Raw genomic sequence first — 22,304 nt, 5'->3', positions numbered from 1 at the left:
CAGCCGGTTTCAAGTGGAGTGCCCCAAGGGTCGGTCCTGGGGCCGGTTTTGTTTAATATCTTTATTAATGATCTGGAGGATGGTGTGGACTGCACTCTCAGCAAGTTTGCAGATGACACTAAACTAGGAGGCGTGGTAGATACACTAGAGGGTAGGGATCGGATACAGAGGGACCTAGACAAATTAGAGGATTGGGCAGAAAAAAACCTGATGAGGTTCAACAAGGACAAGTGCAGAGTCCTGCACTTAGGACGGAAGAATCCCATGCACTGCTACAGACTAGGGACCGAATGGCTAGGTAGCAGTTCTGCTGAAAAGGACCTAGGGGTCACAGTGGATATGAAGCTGGATATGAGTCAACAGTGTGCTCTTGTTGCCAAGAAGGCTAACGGCATTTTGGGCTGTATAAGTAGGGGCATTGCCAGCAGATCGAGGAACGTGATCGTTCCCCTTTATTCGACATTGGTGAGGCCTCATCTGGAATACTGTGTCCAGTTTTGGTCCCCACACTACAAGAAGGATGTGGAAAAATTGGAAAGAGTCCAGCGGAGGGCAACAAAAATGATTAGGGGTCTGGAGCACATGACTTATGAGGAGAGGCTGAGAGAACTGGGATTGTTTAGTCTCCAGAAGAGAAGAATGAGGGGGGATTTGATAGCAGCCTTCAACTACCTGAAGGGGGGTTCCAAAGAGGATGGAGCTCGGCTGTTCTCAGTGGTGGCAGATGACAGAACAAGGAGCAATGGTCTCAAGTTGCAGTGGGGGAGGTCCAGGTTGGATATCAGGAAAAACTATTTCACTAGGAGGGTGGTGAAACACTGGAATGCGTTACCTAGGGAGGTGGTGGAGTCTCCTTCCTTGGAGGTTTTTAAGGCCCGGCTTGACAAAGCCCTGGCTGGGATGATTTAGCTGGGAATTGGTCCTGCTTTGAGCAGGGGGTTGGACTAGATGACCTCTTGAGGTCCCTTCCAACTCTGATATTCTATGATTCTATGATTCTATGATTCTAATTGGCTGATTGGGGAGGCAGCTGCACCTGGGCCATGCCCCATCAGGCCTCAGCTGGCCCTATATAGGAGGCTGGGAGCGAGGAGCTCAGCAGTCTCTTTCTAGCTGTAGAGGGCCCTGGCCCTGGCCCTGGCCCTGGCCGCAGGGAGCTAGAGACAGAGTACCTGAGTGGAGCAGGGCTGGGGACAGGCTGAGGAGCTGGGGAGCTGGGGGTTGCAGAGGGCAGCCCAGAGGTAGCCAAGGCAACAGGTCCAAACCCAACCTTGCCAGTGATGAGTAGGCTGATACTGCAGTCTGCCCCAGGGCGTGGGGCTAGACAATGACTGGCAGTAGCCGTACACTGAGGCGAGATGGGGCTAGTGGGTGAGGGTTCCCTGCGGAGGGGAGACCCTAAGACTGAGGGTTACTGCCAGGGGGCAGCACCCCAGATAATGGGGCACCAGGTCCGGGAGGGACATGGGGGGCCAAGCGGTAGTGGATCACCAGCCTGCAGAGGGTGCTCCTGGCTGGAAAATGAGCTAATTCCTGGAGACGACCAGCAGGAGGCGCCGCAGGGGTGAGTCTCGCACCCTTACAGTCCCTCACTAATGCTGCCCTGTGGAGAGCTCCCCTTTCTGCTCAGAAGAAGGGGGATTTGTGCCCAGATCTTGGGGAATGTGATGGGACTCGTTGTGTTTAGATTTCCCCCTAGGGATCGCTCTAGTTCTGCTCAGTGCAGGAAAGGCCTCCCAGAATCTTTAACAGGGAGCAGGGTGCCTCAGTCTGGACGGCCTGGTGCACTGTTAATAGCCTCAGGTTTTGTCTGACTCAACCACAAAACAAAATTCCGAACCCCACAGCAGCTGTGATTCCAGCCATAACTCCAGCACTTCCCAGAGTGAAATAACAAGTCACCCCAAAGGATGGGAGGACTCAAAATGCACAGGGGAGAAAAGATGTGTTCAGAAGAGATGTGAACAAAGATCATGAGCGCAGGAGGCTCTTCTAGGTGTCTGGAACTGCAAAGGAAGTGGCTTGTGGCAGGCTGATGACATGGTTTCTATTTCTAGGAACTAGCATCAAAGTACTGAGAGAGGCAGCAGACAGTGGCTGTGGTTGCCCCTTCTCCATAGTCTCGTAGTGTAGTTTCATTTTTTCAGTGAGAATTAGGACAGTGGTGATTGTACAATACTGAATGTAAATGATGTAGGGTTACTGGGAGTCACCGGATGGTGATGTTCCAGACAGTGCTATATTTTACACACATTTTAACATGTAGGCCTTAGAACATGGAGAAATGCTTATTGTCAGCTGTGATGAACTTCCTGTTAGAAGCTCAGAATATAACCAATCAAAGTAGTTCCCTGTTTTGTGTCTGTCTCTCTGAATTGTTCATGGGTTATACCTGTGCAAGCAAACAAAACACAGTGGTGGCACAATAGTAGCAAGTGCTGCTGTGTTCCTCTGTCTAGAGCTAGAGGGCTCAGCTAAGGTTGAAACTGAGGTCTCAATAAATGGCAGCATTTGTGCGCTACAGTCATACAGTGGCTGAATCTCTTATTGGTCTAGCTAAATGATGTTACCCATCTGAGTGCCTAGTACCACCTACTGACTCATACATCTTGGACAGACATGGTAACATACCCCATGGAATTTCTGAGATTCTCGGGACACAGCATGATGAACGTGTTTCGAGTTATAACCTCATGGGCCTTGGCTCGCTAGCACGTGTGGGAGAGACGCTCAGGAGGCGCATGCTCTTAGCAGAAGCACTATGGGGCACCAAAGCAGGATGCTCAAAGACCATCTAACCCGTGACACCCCCGGCGTACTCCCTCCTCCAGCAGCGGGGTGCAGACCCACTCCCCGCATGGACATTAGCATTGTGCGTTTATGTCCATTGTCAAAGCCTGCTCACTGCAGGGTCCCCCAGCCACAGCTCTCTGACCCTGCTGTGCTTGTTTTCTCAGCAGTTTAACGTACAGAGCTCGCTGTGTATTCCTCTGCATAAATATTTCATGTGGCAGCTATAGCATGCGCCAGAAACTCAACCAAGGTGCCAAAATGAACATCAATCTGAGGCTGTGGATATTGGCACCGTCCCTTCTGTGGAAGTTAAACGGGGTTGAAATTAAACGCTCGGGCCTCTCTGCTCACAGCCACCTGCTGCAGTGCAGTCCAGGAGAGGAGGGGAGGAATAGCTGAGCTGCCAGGGAGCTGGACTCACTGTCTGAACATCCTGCATGACAGCAGTAAAAACCTGGCCCCATTGGGTATGCAGGCAGCACCAGGTGTCTCAGGTGCGGGGAAGGGCCCTGCCCATGGCTGAGCCAGCCTGTGCCTGTGATCACATGTTCTGCTCACCTGGGCTGCACAGACCCCTGGTTCATGCTGCCCCTTCCCTTACACCAGTGATTTAAAGCAGAGGCCCCTACTGCTTGGAGATCTCGTGTAGCTCAGGGAGCATTAGAGCTTACACCTGCTGTGGGCCAGTCCCTGGAGGTGCTTCCTTCTGCCCCATGGAGGGCAGTGGCCTCACACGCACATTAGCCAATGCGGTCCCTGAACATATTTTCGGATTTATCTACACAGGGCCATTAACTCGGTTGAGGTAGGTGGGAATTGAAAGCAGGTTAGTTATTGCTGATTAATTCCCGGTGTGGATGCTTTGAGCCCAGAAGAATTTTCTTCCTGTCTCCCTTTTCTTTCAGCCACATCCTCCCTCAGGTCCCTTCTCCCCCATCCCGTCTCAAGGGTCTGCTCTTCCCTCCATGCATGTCCACAGCTGGAATATGTACCACTCTGTCATTTACTGCTGGCCATCATGGAGGGAGCCTGACTCTCTTGACTCTAGAAGGCCACAGCAGTGTAATTTCAAAGACCATATAGTCTGTGCTCTCATCCGCTAGAGCAGCTTCCACATCGTCTCTCTCACCTCCAGAAGCACATACATCACCTACTGCATCCATCTGCTGGCTTTCCCTGCTCTCTCACATCAGACACAGGCTGCTCGTCTTCGCCGTCACGGCCTGTCCCCACCCTACCGATCATCTCTCACTCACTAGCCATGTATCAGCTCCTAACTCCCCTCAGCCCATGAAGTCAGCCGCTGTTGACCACCTGTTTAATTTTCGAACAGGCACCTTCATGCTTTTTTCCATGCTGTTCCTCATGCCTGGGAGGAGCTCTTCATAAACAGCCACAAAGATATCTCACCCTCTTCCAAATCCCTTCTCAAAACTCTCCTTTGCTGTGATGGCCACAAAAAACTTGACAGCGGTGACCACAGCCCATCATACCGATATGTATTTCCTTGGGTCCTTGGACTCCCCCATCTGTCTGTATCCGTCTGCTGTCTCTTGTCTTACAATTAGATTGCACGTTTTTTGCAGCAAGGATCGTCTTTGTTTTGTGTTTGCACCATGCCTAGCACAATGGAGTCCCGGTCCAGGACTGAGAGCTCTGAGATTCTATGATAACACAGATAATTAATGATACATTTTGTCCATTAAATAGAACTGCTGTTTATTTAAACTAGAGAAAAGTGCCTACCATTATACATCAGACTTCGTCATTGGCTGATGCTGCCAAATTGGAGGGAAATCAGAGAAGAGCCACAATTAGAGAGAGAGATTGACTTGTAAGGAAAGGTTAAAAGAACAAAAGGTCCAAATGACGGAGATGGGAGAGTTGTAATAAACATCTCTCTGTAGGTGAAGGGAGCGGAAGGAGACTGGGGGGACCAAGGCGGTAGGAGAAGGATGGAATTAAACCCAAGTCAAATAACAAAAATCCCACTTTCAATGACTCTGAGGGAAAACTCAGTAAGATGTGTGATATCTGGCTGTGCAGTGGTCTCCCAAGGGACCTGTTGGAAACCTCACTGGACTGCTTGGGACAGTTAAAACTCACCTGGACAAAGTGTTCAGGATTCCACTGGCAATGAATGGACTCCGGGCTTGGTCTTGCAACAAGCTGAGCACTTTGGATGCCCTTAAGTGCCTGGTTAATTGTAAGCCCATAAATAGCCCCATCGAAGTCAAACTTTAAAACTTTTTATACAAATGGTTCTTCTGAAAAGAGTCGATAAGATCAAAACAAAGTAAATCACTTGATGTGACTTTAATTATATGCCCTGGACCCAAGCGAGATGGTGCTACTGGGCTCAGATTCAGTTCTGCCGTGTACATCTCAAGAGACGCTTGTGTAAGTCAGTGCAGTTACTCCAGGGTTGCACTGGTGTCAAGGAGAGCAGAATGGACAGACTGAAGGAGTTGTGATTCTCCCAGATCATGCTAGCTTCAGCCCTTGTCCTCTGATCTGCTGAAGTGTAACACCCTCTATGGCGGCTCCACTACAATTCAGTATAGATGGAGTCTTCATGAGCAGTAGACGCCAAACGCTAGACTAGGGGCCGGATCCCCAAACCTGTGCCTAGCGCATGCACGAGGTCCTGCAGTGACTGGGCAGAGCCAGGCCCTATGCTGTATTCAGAGCAGTCTGGGGGTTGCTGTAAATTAGGCCACACCGCAATAGCCACAAGCGGCTGAGAACACAGCTGAGGCTCTGCATAGTGCAGGGACGCCCCAGCCGCACCCACTGTCCACACCCCCTGGCAGCAGGAAGGGTGTCTGGTGTCAGAGCCCTTCGGTTGGCCCCATGCTACTGCAGAGCATCCGTACATGGAGCTGATCCTCCTAGGAGAAGCAAGCCAGCTTTATGGCTGGAGTCAGCCAGGGGGTGCAGCGCTGCCAGCCCTAGCGCCCAAAGGGTACGTTTACTCAGCTGACTCGGGCTGCGGGGCTGTAAGATTTCTGTGTAGGCCGCCTGAGTCCGAGCTCTGGGACCCTGCAAGGGAGGAGGGTCCCAGAGCGTGGGCTCCAGCCCACAGACATTTTTACGCCCATAACCCTTTGAGCCTGAGTCAGCTAATCTGGGCCAGCCATGGCCGTGCGTCCCAATCCTGCAAACCTGTGCTCGTGGGATTACTTATGTGAATAAGGGGGTTGCAGAAGTGGCCCCTTTGCACCCAATTCTACTCCCATTTCAGTCAATAGGAAAGTTCCCACTGACTTCAGTAAGAGCATGATTGGGCCCTCGTGCTACTACGTGCTACCCTGGTGAACACTACCTTTAATGCAGTGACTGCAGATTTACACAGGTGTAAATGAAATCCAGATTTGCCCTTTGGTCTCCTTTTTTGTGTGGAAGGCATCATGTGCCCTATGTCAGCGTGTAAATAACAATAAAATCCTGCCTGACTATGTGAGGTTTCCACAGCCACACCTCTGGCAAATAAGGTTTGAGTTTAACCCTGTAATGATGACTGTGATGGTCTTCAACACTCCTGTGACTACCTTGTGCCATCCAGAACTGGCTTCCTACTCCATTTTCTACAGATCAAACTCAGGCCTGCAGAGCAAATGTGAATAGCATCACAAGAGGTAGTAATCCTTCTGCAGCTGTAACCACAGGAGCAAACCAGGAAATGCAGCAAATGCAGCATTTGCTTATTTCTCACATCCTGTTCTGGACTGGTACAGCTAGGAGCACAGTTTATTATGCTAATTATCGGGCATTTCCATTTTGTTGGGGTGTTCTTCACTCACAATGATCTGGAAAAGTTCAGGATGTTCATGTGTCAGTAGGTAGCATCAAACCATGCTTGGATGAGTTATTAGTGAAGAGAGATGGGCCTAAGGTGAACCCAGATCTATTTCCTCCTCCTTAAAACTCTCCCCTGCTGTCAGCTTATGACCAGCTACCAGTGAGTAGGCAGGTGGTGCGATGAGACTGCTGCTTATTGTGGATAACTTCTTGCTCGTTTCACTGTTACCTCATCTTCCCCTCGTCCTTCCTCCCTATTTGTTTATCTTCTCTACCTGTTGTGTCTGATTACCAAGACTGGTAGCTCATTGTGGCTGACCTTTTATTGTCTGCCTATGCAGCGCCTAGCGTAATAAGGCCTTAATCCTTGATTGGTTCCCCTGGATGATAATAGAATATAGATAATACAAGTGATGATATCATAATACTGAGTGGCATCATCCCTTAAGCAATGATGTCACAGTGCAGAAGCAACCACTTCTTTATCAAGATTCCACAGCAGAGAAGCTCTGTGCCAGTCTTCTCAGCAAGATGCTCCTCCCAGTGGCTTTCTAGGAGTAAGTCACAAGCCCACTACGGGATTTGGGCTGAATTTTGGGATGGGAAATAGTGAAGATCCCATATAGGCTACACATGCCATAGAATGGAGGCGGGAAAGTCCTGGTAGGGGCTATTTGGGATCAAGCCCAAAAAGGAGGGGTTGGGGGAAGGCTGTTTAGAAGGGAGTTAGGTCCCCTGGTGATGTTGGCCTCGACTGGAGGGATGAAATGGTTCATATTTGGGGATAAATTGCTGCGTCCACCTTGTCTTGTGTTCACCCTCCTCCTTTTCCCACAGAGGAAGGGAGCTGAGCAGCGCCGGCAGAGAGAATGCTTCGTTTGATCAGGACTAGACTGAGTGCCAGCTGGTGGAGGCAACTTTGGGCACAAGCTCTGGCTACGCCCCACTTCAGGTAGAGTAACTGGTGGATTTGAAATCATAGAATCATAGACTCATAGAACTGGAAGGGACCTCGAGAAGTCATCTAGTCCAGTCCCCTGCATTCATGGCAGGACTAAGAAGGAGAACTTGGATATACTTGACAGTTAAAAGCTGTCTGCAAAAATATAAAAGGTCTGTAACAAACCCTGTTGAAAAATCCCATCTTGGCACTAGCAATGCAAATGCAAAACTTGAGAAGCAAGTGCCAAGTCTAGATGTATGATAATAAAATTTAAGTTAGTACAGTGAATTGTTGATAACAGGGGCACCTCGTGTAACTTACAATATTTTGAATTTAAGACGTGTATATCAATACTCACCTCCTCTGAGAACAGAAATGGTTATTGCCTTTGGAAAACATTTGGTAACTTACTCAGCAAGTTTACATTCAGAAACCAGTTGCGTACACTTTGATATCAAAATTATAAATGAATCTTATAAAATTTCCCTGATATAAGTGTGTGTGAATCTTTGAAGGAGAGAAAATTTGTGTGTCATATTAAGAAAGATACCAAATTTCCTAATCTTACAGAGCCAAGAATGGATGGGTATTCAAATAAAATGTAAATGATTACTCAGGAATATCCCTATGCGATACATACATTTGAATAACAGTGAAGATGAAATGGCGGCAGTCTTTTCTGGCTTTACTGCATTGTAATTATGATCGCTTGCCCGGGATGGCGTGCTGTTTTCTGATGCTGGCTCTTTAGCAACTGGTTGGGTGTTTGCTTCAGTTTTAGGGGCTGTCACCATACTTTTCTTCATGTTAATCTCTTTTTTCTCAGGAGTTGGTTTCTTCTGGGAGGACAAAGGCTTAGTACCTGCCTGCAGTGGAGATTTTAGAATTGTGGATCTCTCAGATTTTGATTTGATCTTCTCTTTTGGCTTTGGTTCTTTTCCTGCACTGAGAAATGTCATGGTGGCTGCAGCATGTTTGAGAATGCAGTCGTTACTGCAGTGCACAGAATCAGGCTGAGCCACATTAGAACAGCCAGGACCAATGCATTTTGATGCACCAGGAGCTTCCATTACAGGTTGAAATATCTTGAGTTTTTTCTTCCCACTTGGATTTGCAGCTTTTTCAATCCTACCCTTGATTCCTTGATCCTCACTGGACTTTTGTTCGACTGTTCCTACACTTGTGAGCTCTGTGCCATCCACGTTTACATGCCTTGATTTAGTTTCTTGATGATCTGTTTCTGAAACTGTCTCATCCTGCCCCTGCAGAATGGTGCAATTTGGGCAGATATAGTCCTCCCCATTCCTTTCCAATAGTCGCCCACGAGCCTCAGAAATCCCCACACAGTCACCATGAAACCATTCCTCACACCTATCACAACAAATCATAAACCTGTTATTATGAGGCTGGTGACAGATACAGTACAGTGTATTTGGGTCATAAATCTCAGACTCAGATTTGCTTTTTGTGAACTCTTCAGATTCTTCGTCTGTGATCTCTTTTGTTGCCAGGGCAGGTTTTATTTCCTTCTTAACCTGAAGATCTTCAGTATGTTCCTCAGACACAATTACTTGATTTCCAGTCTCAGTGCAATCAGTAGACTCAGGTTCTTGTTTGACAGGCAGCTCAGTCTTAACTTGATTTCCTGCCTGGACATCAACTGTTTCTGTAGGATTTTGTTCTAGGTGTTTTTTCCTGAGGCGGTTCTGTATCTCTTTCAATGTCAATTCTGCAGGTTTTTGTTCAATGCGTTTGTTTCTTAGACGATTTTGTCATTAAGCCATGACTTGGGGAGTTCAGTAACTCAGCCAGAGGTGAGGGGTCCATTAAGCAGCGGGTGGGCGCGGTTCTGTGGCCTGCAATGTGCAGATCAGACTTGATCATGATGGTTCCTTCAGGCCGTAACGTCTGAGAGTCTCTGAGGTACCAGCTCTGTCCTTGTGCCATCGCTAAAACGCAGCAACTCCCTTTGTCAGGCCTGGCCCTGGGGCAGCTCCAGGGATTCTTCACCCCCTTGCCCTTTCCAGCACTGCTGGGCAGGGATGGAGAGGAGAGGCAGAGGGAGCAGGCTGACCCATTGTTTGGGGGGGCAGGGGGAGAGAGCAGGCTGACCCATTGTTTGCGGGGGGGGGGGGAGAGAGCAGGCTGACCCATTGTTTGCGGGGGGGGGAGAAAGCAGGCTGACCCATTGTTTGCGGGGGGGGGGAGAAGGCAGGCTGACCCATTGTTTGCGGGGGGGGGAGAAAGCAGGCTGACCCATTGTTTGTGGGGGGGGGGGAGAAGGCAGGCTGACCCATTGTTTGCGGGGGGGGGGGGGGAGAGGGAGAAGGCAGGCTGACCCATTGTTTGCGGGGAGAAGGGGACAGCAGGCTGACCCATTGTTTACAGAAGCAGAGGGAGCAGCAGACTGATCCATCGTTCACAACATAGAACAAACTGATTTGTTATTCTTATAAAGGACAAAGAAACACACGTGCCCATAACTTCCGTTGAAATCAGTGGGAGCAGGATTGGACTTAAAACTATGCACAAAAATAATCATCATTAAGTTTGCTAAATGTTCTTCAAAGCTGGCGAGTGCCGCACTCCAAGGAGCTGTAACTCTACAGCAAGTTCCCAGGGGCCAAACCAGCTGTGTTTGATTTAAGAACAAAAAACATTAGAGACGTCAGAGCTTCACCTCAGGGCACTTTGAAGGCCTGTAACTCAGAAACAGGTTGACAAGCTTTCTTCAAGGTGTGTAGAAAGATTCTCCTTTGGCTTCGGACTGTATCTGGCAGATCTCAGGTCAAACTTATCTTGTAAGACAAAGTTAAAGGAGGGCTTTATGGAAACTGTTTCTAGCATTAGCTGTGGAGAGACTGACACTTCAAATACCTAAGTAGTATTAGTGTGCCCAGCACCATAATACCTATGCAGCAAGAGAGAGGGAGTTAGATTCTAGAGGTATGTTTTCATTGCGCCCCCCCCCCCACCCCTCCAAAACCAGCGTGTGCTTAATCCAGCAAGCTAACCTGAGTTAACGTAGCAGTGAAGACATGGCAACTCTGGTCAAGTCAACCACAGGCTCCCCTATCGGCTTTAACTCGAGTGGCTAACCCAAGGTAAAAGCCAAATTGCTGTGCCTTCATGGCTGTTTTACCCTGGGTTACCTAACCTGAGTTATGAACAGCTTCCCCCCCCCCCTTTTTTTTTTTTTGGCAGTGAAGACATACCCTAAAAAGCCAACTCCAGTGCTCGTTCACAAGATCCATATCTGTTTGGGGAGCCCGAGTAATTAATTACTCTTAATAAATAAACTCCCATCTGCCTGTTTTCCCCAATAAAGTACCAGCTGGCGAAAGAACCGAAGATCCTGCGTTTGTGCAAAATCCCCGGTAGTAAAGATAGAGATTGGAGATGTCCTGGAAGCAGTTTTCCAGGTGGTCTCTCAGGCTCCCTTTAAAGCTGCTGTGCAGTGACCACCAAACCGCAGACACGTGCCTTCCACTGCTGCCAGTCACCCCAAAGTAAATGCTTGTGACTGATAGTGAAAATTGCACTTGCATGATGTCACAGCAGCTTTGTTCTTTCCCCAGGCTGACATCACCTCCGTACTATATAACACATCAAAAAGGGAGATACTCAAGTCAAGCGAACAAGGTAAGTCACGGTGCTTGTATAATTTTGCTTTGAAAGCCTTGGGAAGTGGCTGCAGGTCTGTGCTTTGTCCCAGACTGTGTTAAATATGTCTGATGTTGGGACCGTTGCTGTCCCCAGGGGGGACTCCGCCGTACTCTGATAGATACTGTGGGCCTGATTCTGGGTGTGGCAATCAGATCTGCTCCACCTCAGAGGCAGTGAATAGCATTAGCATATTTAAAAAAAAAAAGCACCAAAGAAGAAAATAAAGGAATGCCTGAGGCTATGGCTCTAGGTAACATAATGGGTATGGTACTGTAATGGTGCCAAAAACACAAGCTTGGAGGCCTTACCTCTGAGACTCGTGTTGTGTTTGAGGCAAGTGTGCGAATAAGAACTGGGAGAAAACTGGGAGGAAAATCTGAAAAGCAGCTCAATTCTTACCAGCATCCAAGTTTGCTGCACAATGACAATAAAGGGGGGTCTTGGCAGCCCGCGCAGGCAGTTCTCCCAACAGGCTATACTGCAGAGTGACAATATGCTCAGCCAATGAAACACGAGGTGGAAGCATGACATCATCAGAACAGCTGTCAGTGATCTTGAGAGCTATGAGCCTTTGAGAAGAGATGGAACCTCTCTCTGGGAGTTGGGTGCACCACAGTCCAGAGATCTCCGCAAAGGCAAAAATACCCTCTTCACTTACGTACATTTTCACAGTGCTTCTCAGCATGTCCTGCAGGGTGCCATGGTTCTGCAGTCAGCCCAGGAGCGGTTCTCCTCCTGGACTCCCCTCCTCTGAGCTGTGTAGAAAGCAGACCATGAACTTCCATCTCCTAGTACCACTCCGCTCTGCAGGGCTCATTTGTGTAAATGTTCTTGTTATCGTCTGTCTCCTCCAGGAATCCACATCCTTTGTCATGAACCTGTTCAATGGGCAGTTTGTACCTGACAATGTTTTTCCTTTCCCCTCAGGTAGGATGTTTTTATTTAAATTTTCCTTACGGATTTATTGCTGATGGTGACATATGCTGGCTTAATGGCGTTGTAGAGTAAAACCACCAAAGTCACAGAACGCAGGTCGTGTGCTCCTCCCGCCCCCGACAAGAGGCTCGTTCAGTTTCCATGGAGCTCTCGGCTCAGTCTGCCGACTAGGGGGCCAAATACGCTGGTGACGTCTGTGGTGTGGATACTGGTCCAACTGGAAGTAGACTGAGCTGATTCAAAGGCCTGTGCGCTGGGACAGGATTTGAACCAGCAGCCTAGCGGAGAGAAGCACTAGCCAGCGCCTGTTGCCATTCCGCTGAGCCAGTTCTTCCCCTACAGGTAGATTCTAAAGCCACTACGATCCTCTAGTCCAGTGTTTCTCAACTACCGGTCCGTGGACCAGCGCCAGTCCCTGAGATCTCCCTGTAAGCAAGCTGGTCCCTGGTGTCAAAAAGGCTGAACAACACGGCTCTATGTTCCTGCATAACACAGCCACAGAACTTCCCTGAAAGAATTCCCTACAGCAGATCTCTTAGACAAACATCCAGTCTTAGAAGGCGCCTCCTCACCTGAGGGCGTTGGTGTCAAACCATGTAATAAAGTGATGAGGGTTAGACACATCCTGCTAATCCAGCTGCATCTTTGTCCCTCTTTAGTGCTCTCAATGGAGCAGACGCAGTCCCTGCAAGCCCTGGTAGATCCCTGCACCCGCTTCTTTGAGGTCAGTGGCAGTCTGCTGCCTGTTTGATTACGGATTAGCCTGAAGTGTGCGTTGTAAACAAAAGAAAAGGACTTTGTCTTCCTCAGACAGTGACATGGGATGGCCCATGTAAAAAACTACTTCTCCTGGGGAATCCACCCTCTTTCTGAAACCTGGAGGATGCAGATGTGCATGTGCACATCCACGTTCTTCTCCTGATTGTGATTTCCCGAGTGCCTCTAATGCCCATGTCTCATACAAAGCACCACGTCTGTCAGACCGAGGCGTGGGTTAGCCGGTCAGGTGTTGGCAGTGAAGAAGCTCATGTGGGAGGTCTTTCTCCAGGGATATTTGAAGGACAGGGTGGCTCTGCGTGGCCTGGCTCTCCCCAGAGACAGAGGACAGGCTTGGGGGGAGGAAGGGAGTGTGGGGTGGGGGCAGAGGGGAAGGGAAATCAGGGCATAGATCGCCCACTCCGAGGCGCCCCCCCCACACACATACACTGACCATCGGGCTCACTCGCACAGCAACAGCAGGACACTAACACACCAGCACCCAGCTGGCCTGCTCTAGGATCCAGCAGCTCCTTGGTGCCAGGGAGGTAGGCAATGCATAAACGTAGCCTTTCCCAGCCCTTCGGACCCTGCCCCACGCAGCCCGCCGCGTTCGCCTGGGCGCTGCACCTGCCTTTCACTCGCTCCCTTTCATTATTTGAAGGAGGTTAATGATCCTGTGGAGAACGAGAAGCTGGAGAGCATTGAGACGGCCACCCTGGCAGGGCTGAAGGAGATGGGAGCCTTTGGGCTGCAGGTGCCCGAGGAGCTGGGGGGAATTGGGCTGACGAACACCCAGGTAAGACAGAGCCTTGGGGGGCGCAGGCCTGAGGGGACAGTAGGGGCCAGGTCGAGGGTTTGGAGCCGGGTGTCTGGCTTAGGCCTGTGATGGGTGGGGCTAGGCATGGAATTCAGATCCAGCATCCCCTGGGTTTGACTTGGAGCATGAGAGCTGTCCTGACATGCCAGGTCAGCTGGGCCCGTTCTCTCCTCGCTGGCCCGCGGCTCCTACCCCATTGTAACATGGTAGTCACTTCCTGGAAGAGGTTGGGAGCAGAGAAGAGCGTGGCTGTGATACAGAGGCGAAGGGACAGTGCTTCATGTGCGCCAGGCCTGGCGGTTCAGGGCCCTGGCACCTGTGGGCTTGCTTCATCAGTTCTGAAAGTAAAACAATTGCTGGAGCTCCGGCACCTGTTTCATTCCAAATTAAGCCCTGCCTAGGGAGCGTGGCGGTGCTCAGTCTGAGAAGTGCCCATATGCTGCAGTGAGTGATGTACTATTCCTGGGCTCCTGTGCATCAGGCTTATGAATCCAGCTTGCTGCGTGCTGTCAGTCACCAATGAGCCACATACAGTTATGTGTCAGTGTGTGCGGACAAGCTTCACCTCCCTATGCAGCGTCCAAGCTTTACTGCTGCCAGAGTTAAATTGTAACAGCACAGAAAATATAGTTGGACAGTTTGTACCCACCCGGCCTAACCCTCTGGAAGATCTGAACTCTGAAGCCGTGTCACCTGTCAGCCCCACCCAGACTAGGGCTGTTCCTACAGGCAGTAGACCAACAGTCACTGGAAAGCCTCCCGCTGCCATGCTGAGCTCCACCCATCCCTCCAGCTAGGTTTTTATCCTGTGCCCATTATAGTAGCTAGGGAGTGTGAAAGTATCACCTGGATAGTTCAGAGGTGAGGCAGTGTGGGATAGGGGACCAGCGTGGGAATGAGGAAAACCAGGTTCTGTTCCCAGGCCTGGTATCCTCTTGCTATATGACAGTAGTCTAGTCACTTCCCTGAGTCTTGCTTTCTAGTAATTCCATCAATAAATATTCATTACCATCGATTCTGGTGGCTGGGTGCTGCTCGGCCAAACAGTCAGAGGCCGTCCCTAAATAGACAAGACAGACACAGTGGTAGACAGATAATGTATCAGTAACATCTCCAATGTGCATATCTCGCTAGGTGTGGGTTTTCTTTTCCCTCTTTTTAAAAGTTCTACCCAAACCTTCCCCCACCTCCTCCCCTCTGCTGTTGTGAGCCAGACAGTGCGGTGCAGGGATCAGACAGCTGAATGGGGCCTGAGAGTGTCTGAAGGCTCCTGATGACTGGTCTGTGCCCTCAGTGTCCTGCACTGGGCCATGGCAGGGTGATTAGGAGGAGCAGATGGGGAGCAGTGCTAATATTGGTGTTGATGTGGAGTGTTTGCTAGTCCCCAGAAACTGTTGCATCTGAAGGTCAAACTGGGCAGCGGTTCCAACCTAATCCCCATCCCCACCACTTCTCTTTTGCTTTCCCTTCAGTATGCTCGGGTTGTGGAGGTGGTTGGAGTGCATGACCTTGGTGTGGGCATAAGCCTTGGTGCTCACCAGTCAATCGGCTTTAAGGGAATCCTGCTCTTTGGGACCCAGAGTCAGAAGGAGAAATACCTGCCCAAGCTAGCATCTGGTAGGGAACAGGGCCTGTTTTCTTCTTGCCGTTGTGCCCTATGCAAGGTATAATGTAGATCTTTACCCACCCTCCGGGCTTCTGCAGGTCTCTGAGCCGGGCTTTCAGCACTCTGCTTGCAGGCTGTGGGGAGGGGTGGTGACAGCGGGCAGCTGACCGCAGTGGGGAGAGCTAGGTGTAGCACAGGCAAGCTCTGTGCAAGCTTCTCTGCACTGCTCTGCCAGTTCAGGGCAGGAGCCCTCAAGCCCCCCCAGAGCACAGCCTTCGAGCTCACACTGCAGGCTGGCATGTCGCTGTGCCAGCAGGGGATCTGCGGGATGCCCAAGGCAAGGCAGCCACCTGCTAGCACCAGTTGAGTTGCAGAAAAGTGCAGCTTTCTGTAGCTGTCCGTTTACATACGGCCAGCTGGTCGCACTGGGGTGCACATGGATGTACCCCATCCTGATCCCTTCCTATGTGCCCGCCTGCCACGGACTCACTCCTTGCTGCACAGGGGGGAGCCCTCAGGGCAGTGGGGGTCCTGGGCCCCCTGCTGAGCATGGCTGCATGTGGGTTGTTTTGTGCTCTCTGTGCTGTTAAAGACTGGGCCATCGGTGACCGTTTTGCTCCCTTCTGCAGGAGAGACCATGGCCGCCTTCTGCCTGACGGAGCCATCTAGTGGCTCAGACGCGGCATCTATTAAAACCGTCGCCGAGCTCAGCGAGTGTGGGAAATTCTACACGCTGAACGGCGGGAAAATATGGATCAGGTGAGAGAAGCCGGGAGGCCGAAAGGGTTCCTCGAGGTCCCGTGAGAGCCAGGAGCTCCCGCAGGCCCCACTGACACAGGAAGTGCCCAAAGCCATCGGAGCTCGTGCTCAGTGTAACAGCAAGAAATGCGCTTCGAATGGAGCTCCCAAAGCCTGCAAGGTCCGGCGCAGGGTCCACTGCCGGGGTCAGGGAGGGGGACGAATCCTGCAGCCTGGGCCCAGCCCTGCTTGGGGTCAGCATTTCCTTCCTGCCCTTCCCTGTTGGAAGTGTTCAGTGGGGAAGTGAAGTCCGTTGTCAGGTCAGCGGCTCTTGTTTGAGCAGTGTGCTCTGTTCCTTGTCCCTCCTCCTCGGCTCGCTGGGTGAGGACGCTGAGTGTGGGACAGCCTTGTTCACAAGGCGGCAATTCGCTCTCCTGGCTGCTCTGGTGCTCGCCCCTGAGGTGTCAGTCAGGCTCCTCCGTCTCCCATGGTGTGGTCACAGCTCCCCGCCTGACCCAGCGCCAACCTGTGCCCCCCACCTTCCTACCCAGCACCAGTCATGGCCTCTTGCTGCCCCTTCCCCCTGTTCAGTGTCAGTCATGGCCCCTTAGGGCCCCCAGGACACCAGTCACAGCCCCTTGGCCCTGCCCCTCCATTCTCAGTTTCTCTCCCCTAGCCCCAGTCACTCCCAAGGGAAGCCTGTTCCTTGAGATGGGTGCTGCATCCTGTGGGAGGGAACAAGCAGGGAGCTCAACGGGGAACATGTGACCTGCTCTGAAATGGAGTCCGGAGCCGGGCAGCATGTGCAGCAGCCCCCCCAGAAGCCAAACAAGAGGGCTGGGCTCATGCCAAAGGCCGAGTTGTAGTCCTGAATGTGCATAAGTCAGTACTACCAGAAGACCCCCCCCACGTAGCCTGACACACACACCATGCGTGCAAGCTCATGCCGTGTGCGGCAAAAGTGCTGCTATGCCATTCCGGTAGGGCTACCATATGTCCGGATTTCCCCGGACATGTCCGGCTTTTCGGTCTATAAATAGCCGGCCGGGGGGGATTTTTAAAAATCTAAAAATGTCCAGGATTTCCCCCCGGTTGGCTATTTATGGACAGAAAAGCGGCGGCCAAGCGCCGCTCGGCAGCAGCCCAAAGCCCCTTCCCGGCTCCCCCCATCCCCTGCAGCCCCTGCAGCCTTACCACACCGTCCGGCCCCACAGCTGTCTTCCCCCTCCTCCCCTCCCCTGAACGCTCCGCTCCCTGCTCCTCCCCCTCCCCTGCTTCCCGCGAATCAGAGCTTCTCGGGAAATCTGAAAAAAAGCAGGGGCAGGCGGGAGGCAGCAGCAGGTAAGCTGGGACTGGGAGGACGCGAGGAGGAGAACTCTGGGGAGGCGCGGCCCTGGCCCCAGCAGCTCCGGGCCTGGCCCCAGCGGCTCCGGCCTGGCTGGGCTCAGGCCCCAGGGCACCGGCACCGGTTCCAGCTGAGCGGCGCCGGCCGGCTGAGCACCCTCGACCCCAGCAGCTCCAGCCCGGCTCGGGCCCCAAGGTGGTGGCCCCGGTTCCGGCCGAGCGCGCCAGCCCGGCCCTGGCTGAGCGGCGCCGGCCGAGCACCCCCAGTCCCAGCAGCTCCGGCCCGGCCCGGCTTGGGCCCTAGGGCAGCAGCCCCGGTTCCGGCCGAGCGCGCCGGTCCTGCCCCGGCCGAGCACCTCCAGCCCAGCCCCAAGCCCCGCAACCCCGGCCGGAGCTCTGGCCAGAGCACAGCCTGATTCCTGGGCTGTTTAAAGCCAGCCCTGGTCAGGGGACCGGGGGGTGGGGGTTGGATGGGTCGGGAGTTCGGGGGGGGGCTGTCAGGGGGACAGGGGTGTGGAGAGGGGTTAGGACAGTCAGGGACAGGGAGCAGGGGAGGTTAGACAGGTCAGGGGTTCTGGGGGGGCTGTCGGGGGGTCAGGGCTGTGGAGAGGGGTTGGGACAGTCGGGGACGGGGGGGTTAGATGGGTCTGGGGTTCTGGGGGGGTCTGTCGGGGGCAGGGGTGTGGAGAGGGGTTGGGACAATCAGGGACAGGGAGCGGGGGGTTAGATGGGTCTGGGGTTCTGGGGGGTCCGTCAGGGGGGCAGGGGTGTGGAGAGGGGTCGAGGCAGGCAGGGAGCAGAGGGGGTTGGATGGGTCGGGAGTTCTGGGGGTCCTGTCAGGGGGCAGGGAGCAGTTGGCTAGAGCATGGGAGTCCCGGGGGTCTGTCTGGGGGCGAGGGTGTGAATATGGGGTGGGGGTGTGGATAAGGGTTGGGGCAGTCAGGGGACAGGTAGAGTCCTAGGGGGGCAGTTAGGGTGGGGGGTTCTCAGGAGGGGGCAGTCAAGGGACAAGAAGCAGGGCAGCTTAGATAGGGGGTGGGGTCCTAGGGGGCAGTTAGTGGCAGGGGTCCCAGGAGGGGGCAGTCAGGGGACAAGGAGTGGGAGGGGTTGGAGGTTCTGAGGGGGGCAGTCAGGGTGGGAAGTGGGAGGGAGTGGATGGGGGCGGGGAAGGGCAAGGGTGGGGCTAGAGTGGGGCCCCTCCCCCCGTGTCCTCTTTTTTGCTTGTGGAAATATGGTAACCCGACATTCTGGTGCCACTCGGCCCTGCTACAGCACAGGGCAAAGGTGTTAAATATTGTGGGCTACTCTTTGAAACCCCTTTTACACATGTTTCCCTCCAGCCACTGCCCTGCCTACACTGTGCAGGTCTGCACCCCCGCTGGGAAGTGAATCTGCTCTCATGTCAACTTTACACGGACTCCAGCACAGCTGCTCCTCCTTCACCCCAGGAGAGAGCAGGCAGCCGGGTCCCAGGCCACAGGGCACTCTGCAAAAGCCCAGATGGTTTGGCTGATTGGGGGTGGAGGGTACCTCTGACCCTTGGCAGCTTTTGGAGGGTTTGGGGCTTGTCAGTACCTGATCCAAACAGTCCAGGTCTCTTGTCCTACACACCAGGATGGACATCTCCTGGGAGCAGCCTTCCTTGGGTCATTTGGGATCATCCAGACCCTGGTACAGCAAGGCAGCTGTGGGCCTGGAAGGAGGAGGAGATGTGGGACTTCTCCAAACCTTATGGTGCAGAGCTGGAGTGACGATTCAGAAGAGTGGTTCCTAATGTCGGTTGAACCAGCTCCCCTGCCCCTGCTGGTTAGGGTGTAAGATGTTAGCGAGCATCTGTGACCAGTGCTAACTAGGGTCCTGAGCCAAGACAACATTTCAGCATGTGCTTTGGTCCCAGTGACTGAATCAGGATGTTTTCCTGTGGGCCAAGGAGAGGCAGCAAGGTAGAGTGTACTGAGCACCACTCTGGGAGTGAGGCACTCCCAAGTTCTAGGTCCCATTCTGCCACTGAGTGCCTGTATGACTTGGGCAAGTCCCTTGTCTCTCTAGGCTACTTTCTAAGGAGTGTAATGGGCAGTGCCAGCTGTATGTCAGTAATCAGGTGTCAGGGAAGTTTATGGTGAGGGGATGGAAGAGCAGGTTTATATTAGGGAAGACAACCAGCAGGAAGGTATAACAAGGTCTTAGCTAAAAGAAAGGGACTCGTCTTTACTTTACCCATCCCTGGCTCCTTTTCCTGCTACAGCCTTCCTCTTCTTCCCTGTAGGCCTGCTCCATACACAGCTTTGGCACTAGTATAACTTTGTCAGGTAGGGGTGTTACTTTTTACCGAATTGCTCACACTGGCACAACCTTTGGTACGCACTCAGATATATCGGTATAAAGAGACTGTATGATGCTATAGCTTATTCCTCCTCCTGTGGTGCCCATACTAGGGGCTGTTTCACTTTAACTAGGCCAGTGTGGGTAAAGCACTACAGCTTGTGTATACATGCAAGCCTTAGTGCTGGGATGCACTCATTCAACCCAGGTGTGTAATTTAACCACCATCTGCCTCACCTCTGAATTGTCTCTGGCTAAGGCAGTCTAATTACTCCCTCCCAGGAGGTGAGGAAGATGAATTATTGTTTGTCTCTGACCGCGTGAAATGTTGTGCTAGGGCTGATTACACACAGGCTAGCTGCTGTTATTATTAACTGCAGTAAAAAGTGTGTGTAAAAGGATGTAATGGAAAAAGGGAAACCACTGAGAGGGAAAGAGAAGAGCCTGATTATATATAGGCGGTTGGGATCTGGGGCTCACTCTTTCCCTAATTGCTTTGGGTTCCAGTAATGGAGGGACAGCTGAGATCTTCACAGTGTTTGCCAAGACCCCGGTAAAGGAGCCAACAGGGGAAGTGAAGGACAAAATCTCAGCCTTCATTGTGGAGAGAGCATTTGGGGGAGTGACCAGGTAAGAAAGTTTATAACTTAACAGGCACGGTTTGAGGAGATATTACAAGGACTGGGACTGTTCAGTTTAGAAAAGAGACTCAGGGGGATATGATAAAGGTCTATAAAATCATGACTGGTGTGGAGATAGTGAATAGGAAAGTGTTACCCCTTCACATCACACAAAACCCAGGAGTCACCTGTAGCCTGATTTGGGGCGTGTTGTTAATGTTGATTTCATTTATCCATTTAATTTCATTTAATTAATTTTAATAATGATTATTATGGATATTAATTAGTATGGGTTTAGACTCGCCAATTTGTTTGATCAGAAGATAAAATTCATCCTGAATCAGGCTTCACAGAGTTTATAAAAGGACCTTTGGGGGTATGACAGGAAGCTCACTCTGAGACAGATGTAGTCAGAAAGACCTTTTATTAAAATCAATGAAATAGTAAGCAAATGGTAAAACAGTTAGAATTGGAGTTGCAATTGTATTCCTGTTATTCAAGTGATACATATGGTAATACAATATTATCTGCTGCAGACTTTGGTTAATACTCACACTTTGTTTTAATAACCTGGTGTTATTAAACCTCTGGCGGTTCTGGCTTCACACCTCTAGCAGAAGAAACTGATGGAGAGCTGTTAAAGCTGTTTACTCTCTAACTTAACTTAATAAACCTTAAACTGAAATAAAGCGTAGGGAAACCAAGCTTAGCCTAGTCTCCTTAAAACTTAAAGTTTGAAAAGAAACAAAGTACAGCATGTTAATAGCCGTCATAGATGGGGAGCATCGATACGTTGTTGAAGATGGAGACAATGAAGAGTAGATTGCCTCCAAAATGGCGAGATGGATCACCTTTTTATAGGACATTGGTTGGAAATCCTTCCTCCTATGCCCAAATTTCATCCTTCCCCCACAGAAATGTTAGGGTACACTTACCCCATAGGCTAGTATGCATGTGCGTAATGATGACTGGTATGTACGCATTTGTGGTGTACTTGTTAAGTCTGTGGGTACCACTTTGAAAAATCCCCTTTGCCATCCTTCATTGTCTATTGGTTTAGGTAAAAGGTCTCTAGACATCTGCGTGGGTGTTTTATCTATTTGGGTCATCTTTACTTTTCTGGGTAAAGGGTCCCAAAATATGCTAACTTTGCCTTAGCTTAACATACAGGGTTTTGGCCTGTAGGTCTCTTATTTTTAATATAAATTGTGACAGACCCAGACCAGTGGGGTACAGGAGTCTGGTAGAAGGCAAATATACTGGTCACTGGATGAGTAGTTTTCTGTTCCCTGAGTGACCAGCGCAGGGGCTGCACTAGAGTAATCAGGAACCTGCTAGAACCAGTTAAGGCAGGCAGGCTAATTAGGACACCTGGAGTCAATTAAGAAGAAGCTGCTAGAATCAATTAAGGTAGGCTAATCAGGGCACCTTGGTTTTAAAAGGAGCTCACTTCAGTTTGTGGTGTGAGTGTGAGGAGCTGGGAGCAAGAGGCGCAAGGTGCTGAGAGGGAGAGGGAGAGGGAAAGGGAAAGGGTGTGCTGCTGGATGACTGAGGAGCACAAGCGTTATCAGACACCAGGAGGAAGGTCCTGTGGTGAGAATAAGGAAGGTGTTTGGAGGAGGCCATGGGGAAGTAGCCCAGGGAGTTGTAGCTGTCATGCAGCTGTTACAGGAGGCACTATAGACAGCTGCAGTCCACAGGGCCCTGGGCTGGAACTCAGAGTAGAGGGTGGGCCCGGGTTCCCCCTCCAAACCTCCCAATTGGCCTAGACTGTGGGTTCTTCCAGAGGGGAAGGTCTCTGGGCTGTTCCCCAACCCACATGGTGAATCTCTGAGGCAAGAAAATCCGCCAATAAGTGCAGGACCCACCAAGATAGAGGAGGAACTTTGTCACAAAATCTATAAACCTATTACATCAAATACTCCAATTTATAAGAAAAGATATATCTATGCAAGCAAT

At 51.3% G+C, this 22,304-nt stretch overlaps 1 protein-coding gene and 1 pseudogene across 4 annotated transcripts in view; one reads left to right on the top strand and one right to left on the bottom strand.

The window, feature by feature from the left end:
- LOC128843749 (very long-chain specific acyl-CoA dehydrogenase, mitochondrial-like) overlaps positions 1 to 22,304 on the top strand; it is a 50,558-nt gene that overhangs the window by 3,868 nt on the left and 24,386 nt on the right. For 2 of the 4 annotated variants that reach the window (XM_054040842.1, XM_054040844.1), the window contains 8 exons: positions 7,432 to 7,546; positions 11,116 to 11,179; positions 12,058 to 12,130; positions 12,799 to 12,863; positions 13,560 to 13,694; positions 15,188 to 15,332; positions 15,951 to 16,080; positions 20,233 to 20,355. In XM_054040842.1, the coding sequence (XP_053896817.1) occupies positions 7,464 to 7,546; positions 11,116 to 11,179; positions 12,058 to 12,130; positions 12,799 to 12,863; positions 13,560 to 13,694; positions 15,188 to 15,332; positions 15,951 to 16,080; positions 20,233 to 20,355 (818 nt within the window). In that variant the 5' untranslated portion in view covers positions 7,432 to 7,463. Of the gene's footprint in view, positions 1 to 1,260; positions 1,565 to 7,431; positions 7,547 to 11,115; positions 11,180 to 12,057; positions 12,482 to 12,798; positions 12,864 to 13,559; positions 13,695 to 15,187; positions 15,333 to 15,950; positions 16,081 to 20,232; positions 20,356 to 22,304 lie in introns of those variants that run through there. The other 2 variants (XM_054040845.1, XM_054040846.1) reach the window with 2 other exon arrangements.
- On the bottom strand, positions 8,070 to 9,303 carry LOC128843091 (death-inducer obliterator 1-like; annotated as a pseudogene).

This window comes from Malaclemys terrapin, chromosome 9 (assembly GCF_027887155.1).
Source record: "Malaclemys terrapin pileata isolate rMalTer1 chromosome 9, rMalTer1.hap1, whole genome shotgun sequence".
Classification (NCBI taxonomy): Eukaryota; Metazoa; Chordata; order Testudines; family Emydidae; genus Malaclemys; species Malaclemys terrapin.
Note: the sequence above shows the minus strand (reverse complement) of the source record. Positions and strands in the feature narration are given on the sequence as shown.